We start from the raw sequence: 5,907 nt of genomic DNA, 5'->3' as shown, positions 1-5,907 counted from the left end.
CCAGCTTAGGGCAGAGCCTGGGACGTAGTTACATTTGAGCCTGGCTCAAACATCAGTTTTGTGTTAATTAGAAAAAGATGCCCCTTTCTCAATATAATTTACTGCCCTTTGCTGGAAGTTTTAAATAAACACTATACAAACCTATGGCTATGACTTGTATACCCCATACAGCCTCCCCTCCATCTCCCACATAGTAGGTCCTTAATAAATGCTTGCTGGATGAATGAATGGATGAAATTCAGGGAGTCAGAACTGTCTGAAAAACCAATGCAAGACTGTGTGGTGAGCTTGTGTGTACCTTTGCTGATTGAATTGTCCATTAGTGTCAGAGTGTTGGGCACAGAGCCCCGCCTTTTATTATTCCTCCACCAACGAAGATTTGTCAAGCACCCACTCATTGTGTTGGTTTGGGGAATTCAGACACAAATAAGATGCAGTTTGTTTATTTAAGAAGTTCAGAGGCTAGAGGGTCAGATAGCCATGTAAATGAATGGTGACAGTATAGTGTCACGATTGCTGCCTTATGAGCCAACCCAGGGCTCCACTGGAGCTCAGGTTACTGACTCAGTCCAGAAGAGCCAGGAAGGCTTCCTGGAGGGGTGCAGTTTAAGTCAGATCTAAAAGGAGGGAAAGGTACTAACACTGGTAAGTGCTGCATACAACATATAAAGCCATGATCCGTGTGTTTCAGTCTCCAAGCAGTGTTATGTTCAAGAAGATAATTTCTTAACTCAAACTTTTCTTGCATTTCTTAAGTTCTGGGAAGGCAGCAGGTAATACTTCTCTAAAATTCCCTGTCCCTTCCTATCCACTTTCCTACAGACCCCAGTTCCCTCACCTCATTCACATCAAACTTCCCTGGGAAACCCCACCTTGAGCTTTCAATCCCTTTCCCACTTTTCTCCTTCTGCTCTTTATTATGAAGACAAACATAATCTCTTCCTCTGGGACCATTCCTTCTTCCTCCAGCCTCTCAGGTCCAATAATGCATCCACTTTCTGACTCTCTTTCACAAAACTCAGGGCAGAAATATCCTTGGAGAGCAGCCCAGGGTAAGGAACTGCCCCGGTAAAGCCAGAGGAAAAAGGGAGGCTCAGAGTCACTCATACAGGAATGATTTTGGTATTATCACATTTATCTTTTAAACTACTATGATCAACCCATTTTGAAGATGAGAAAACTGAGGCTCAGAGAGATCAAATAACTTGCCCAAGATCCCACAGCTAGTAAATACCTGCTCCTGCCTGCCATGCTTTCCTTCTCTTATCTTCTCTTTTGCCTTCTTAACTGTGATTTCAACCCAAAGAGAGATTTCCCCAGGGAAGTCTTCTCTAGACATTTTGTCTTGGTCAAACCAACCTATTGTACACTTTCATAAGTCTGTGTACTTTTCCTTCATAGCACTTGTCACAGTTGTAATCGTACATTTCTCTGGGTGATTCTTGTATTAAAGCCTCTCTCCAACACTAGACTATAACCTTGTGGAGAGAAAGGGCAATATATATATATATTTATATACCCTTGTATTCCCAGCAAACAAAAGAGCAACTGGGACATAATAGGTGCTCAATAAATATTTGCTGAATAAGTGAATAAGAAGCTGAAATTCAAACCCCTGTCTCTAAAACCCAAGTTCTTTGCTAACATCATGTGTTGGTGTTCCCCAGGAGGACAAAATGGGAGGGAGGTCATTTCAGGGTGAAGAATTACCATATGACTCATTAGGGAAATTACAATTTGTGTGTGTGTGTGTGTGTGTGTGTGTATGTGTGTTGATAGTGGTTTGAAGCCAGGCTGCATATAGAGGAGCAGCAGTAGAAGCTGGGGCACTGAGCAAGGGCACAATGATTAAAAGACTTAAAAGACCTCGCTTGCCTCAGGATCAAGGATCACAGGGAGCTACTGAGAGTTTTTCATCTGGGGAGAGGCGTGACCATAGTTAGATTTGAGAAAGTTCACTCTGCCTGCCCCTGAGTGGAGGGTGGACAGAACCTGGAGGCTAGGGTAGCGTCACTATAAAACAGCTTGGAGAAGGAAAAGTCCTGGACAGGGACATCAGTGGAGAGAGGGGTGGTCCAGCTCCTAGGAGATGGGGAGAGACAGGTGTAAGTGTGACTCCCCCGTTTTAGGCATAGACACCTGGACAGGTGGTCTTGTCATCTCTGGCAGCATAAAGCACTGAAGGGGGAGATGGTTTGCGGTGGGAGAGGCTGCGTAGGGCTGAGCAGGCTGGGTCTGAGAAGTTGCTTCACTTGCAGCTGTTGGACCAGGGTACAGGGGGGGCTCAGGGCGAATGGGGCAGGTGGGTCAGAGTGCAGAGAGAGACTAGGGAGGAGTTGAGAGTCCAGCCCCCATTTCTAGACCCCAACACAGGGTGGGTGTATAGGTCAGCGGGTCTCAGATAAGCCTGAGCAGCGTGCCGCCGCCTCCTCCATTTCTCGCCAGCTGCCTTCCACTGAGCTTAACACGGCATGAGAGACCCGGGGACTCACAAGCGCAGCTGTCAGCTGGGAGGGAGGTAAGATCCAGGAACACTGCCCTCCCTCTCCAGTGTCTCCCCACCGTTCTTTTTTAAGAATTTGGGCTTTGGGCCACCTATTCAAGCCTCAGATTCCTCATCTGTTAAGCATGAGATAGGAATCCATCCCTGTAAAGAGAAAGACTGAATGCACCCTGCAGGGAGAAGGCACCTGGCTGGGGCTCTTCCTCACCTGCTGGGTTCATCCAAAATTATTCCCCAAAGGAAAAGCCGTGTAAGGATTGGGGGTGGGGAATAGGCTTTCCCAAGAGGTCAGGTCAAGTCCCAATCTTAGGATGGATGTTCCGGGGGAGGCTGGGAGAAGATGTTCCCAGGAGACACCACCTCCTGGCTTCACTGAACCCTTACACCACCCGATGGAGAAGGAAGGAATCGTTTACCCCATTTTGTGGACGAGGAAACCAAGGCCCAAGGAAGTTAAGGAGGACTCTTAAGGTCACACAGCCAGTCCGGAGTGGGACTTAGGTCTATGAGAAATCCAAGGCCATCCTCTTGACCCTACAAACGCCCTTTCCCAGTCTAGAAGCCAGTGATTCTTCCCATTCCTACTCCACCCCCCTGTTCCCCAAAAGTGCCCAGGGCACCAGGGCTGGGCCAGGCACCTCTTCGGCTTCCCGGGGCGCTGGTCTGGGTCTTCAGAGGGCCGGGGTCTGGTACTAGAGCGCCTCTCAAACCTGCGGGTTTGCCCCCAAACTCCGGCGGACGCAGCTTGAAGAGTGAGGGCGCCAAGGCATAGGTGGGGCGGGTACGCAGGAGATTGGGGAGTGCGGTGGCGGGGGGCGGGTGCGGGAGCGCGGGCCCCGGGAGCAGCGAGGAACGGAGGAGGCCGCGCAGCAGCGCTAGCCCGGCGCCGGCCGCTCCCGGCCCCCTCCCCCTCGGTGGTGGCTCGCTCTTCGCTTATCCGGCTCCGAACCAGACGCAGCCGCCGTCGCCGGCTGGCGCACTACCGGCTCCCGGGAACAGCCCCTCGGGCACCGGCCGCTTCCCGGCACCGGAGGGGCGCAACGCGGCCACAGACCCGGTGGCGGTCGAGGAGGCAAGAGGGGTGCCGGCGCGCCCCGGGGCCCCGGCGCAGCGCACGGTGAGCGCCCCCCGAAGCTCCGGGATCCCTTAGCCGCGGGTCCCGGGGTACCCCGGTGAACGCAGGGCAGAAGTTGGGACCGCGCGCAGCCAGCCTGTGCCGCCGAACCCGATATGCTGCCGCCGGGGCGAAACGGCACCGCCTACCGGGCGCGGTCCCGGCAGCAGCAGCTGGCGCAGGGGGGCGCCGTGGGGGCCTCGGAGGGGGCGACGCTGGTGGGGCCAGCGCAAGTGGTCACGGCCGACCTCCTGACCCTGCTCATCGTCTGGGCCCTGCTGGGCAATGTGCTGGTGTGCGCGTCCATCGTGCGCAGTCGCCACCTGCGCGCCAGGATGACCTACGTCTTCACTGTGTCTCTGGCTGTGTCTGACCTCTTCGTGGCGCTGCTGGTCATGCCCTGGAAGGCGGTCGCTGAGGTGGCCGGTTACTGGCCTTTTGGGGCCTTCTGCGACATCTGGGTGGCCTTCGACATCACGTGCTCCACCGCCTCCATCCTGAACCTGTGCATCATCAGCGTGGACCGCTACTGGGCCACCTCCAGGCCCTTCTGCTACGAGTGCAAGATGACGCAGCGTGTGGCCTTGGTCATGGTCGGCCTGGCGTGGACCTTGTCCATCCTCATCTCCTTCATCCCAGTCCAGCTCCACTGGCACAGGGACAAGATGGACTCCTGGGGTGGGGTGGACCCACCATCTAACCTGGTCAACGGGACGCCCTGGGAGGAAGCCGGGGAGCCAGACTTGAGGGCGGAAAACTGTGACTCCAGCCTGAACCGAACTTACGCAGTCTCCTCCTCACTCATCAGCTTCTAAATCCCGGTGGCCATCATGATCGTGACCTACACGCGCATCTACCGCATCGCCCAGGTGCAAATCCGCAGGATTACCTCCCTGGAGAGGGCCGCGGAGCACGCGCAGAGCTGCCGGAGCCGTGAGGCCTGTGCGCCCGACACCGGCCTGCGGGCATCCATCAAGAAGGAGACCAAGGTCCTCAAGACCCTATCCGTGATCATGGGGGTCTTCGTGTGCTGCTGGCTGCCCTTCTTCATCCTTAACTGCATGGTCCCTTTCTGCAGCGGACACCCCGAGGGCTTCCCCTGCGTCAGCGAGACCACCTTTGAAGTCTTCATCTGGTTTGGCTGGGCCAACTCCTCCCTCAACCCCATCATCTACGCCTTCAATGCTGACTTCCGGAAGGTGTTTGCCCAGCTGCTGGGGTGCAGCCACCTCTGCTCCCGCACTCAGGTGGAGACAGTGAACATCAGCAATGAGCTCATCTCCTGCAACCAGGACACCGCCTTCCACAAGGAGATCGCAGCTGCCTACATCCATATGATCCCCAACGCGGTGACCCGGGGTGACGCGGAGGTGGACAAAGGAGGAAGAGGAGAGCCCTTTCAGTCGCACGTCCCAGATCTCTCAGACGTCCCCAGATGGTGACTCTGCTGCCCAGCCTGTCTGGCTGCTGGACTGTGAGGGGGAGATTTCATTAGGCAAAATAACGCCTTTCACCCCAAATGGATTCCATTTAACTGCCTAAGAACCGCTCTTTGTGGATCTATATAACCGCGTAGACATTAGCCAGAATGCAGAATACACACTGGACACACACATACATCTCCACTGCTGCTCAGTTTATCATGCCTTCTGTGTCGGTGTAGTAGTCCATGTGCTTAGAAACCTCACCAGACTGATTTGTTGAGGAAAGGTTCGGGAGAAGCAGTTGGAAAAAACTCAGTCAGATATACCCTAGCCTAGCAGAGATGGCTCAACGGTGCTGTTAGAGAAGATAAGATGGTGATTGATTCTAAAAAAAAAAAAAAAAGTAGTATTTTTCTTTAAAAAAGATACTCTCCCCTCCCCCCACCCCCTTTTTTTCTTTTTCTTTTTTTTTGCGGTACGCGGGCCTCTCACTGTTGTGGCCTCTCCCGTTGCGGAGCACAGGCTCCGGATGCGCAGGCTCAGCGGCCATGGCTCACGGGCCCAGCCGCTCCGCGGCATGTGGGATCTTCCCAGACCGGGGCACGAACCCGTGTCCCCTGCATCGGCAGGCGGACTCTCAACCACTGCGCCACCAGGGAAGCCCTCCCCTCCCCCTTTTAAATGAATAGATTGTTCAGTGACTTATTTGTGTTTGGGCTGATTTTTAAGCAGTAAGGTTCGATGTGTGTGTAGCGCTGATGGAAGTGTGTGTGGCTTTCCTGTATCTTGCTTCCTGTGGCCTGTGTTTCTGCAGTTTCTCCTTGCTGTGTGTCTGCTACAGCTGAGGCATTCTTCCTGATTTGTTC

The 5,907-nt window shown here is 54.0% G+C and overlaps 1 protein-coding gene across 1 annotated transcript; it reads left to right on the top strand.

Annotated features, from left to right (window-relative positions):
• Nucleotides 1-3,733: 3,733 nt before the first annotated feature.
• DRD5 (dopamine receptor D5) lies at nt 3,734-5,159 on the top strand. The gene is given in 2 exon segments (XM_024741783.1): nt 3,734-4,993; nt 4,995-5,159. Coding segments are annotated over 2 exon segments (1,425 nt in total).
• The last annotated feature ends 748 nt before the right edge of the window (nt 5,160-5,907 follow it).

This window comes from Neophocaena asiaeorientalis, unplaced genomic scaffold (assembly GCF_003031525.2).
Source record: "Neophocaena asiaeorientalis asiaeorientalis breed wild unplaced genomic scaffold, Neophocaena_asiaeorientalis_V1.1 scaffold218, whole genome shotgun sequence".
In the NCBI taxonomy this organism is placed as follows: Eukaryota; Metazoa; Chordata; class Mammalia; order Artiodactyla; family Phocoenidae; genus Neophocaena; species Neophocaena asiaeorientalis.
Note: the sequence above shows the minus strand (reverse complement) of the source record. Positions and strands in the feature narration are given on the sequence as shown.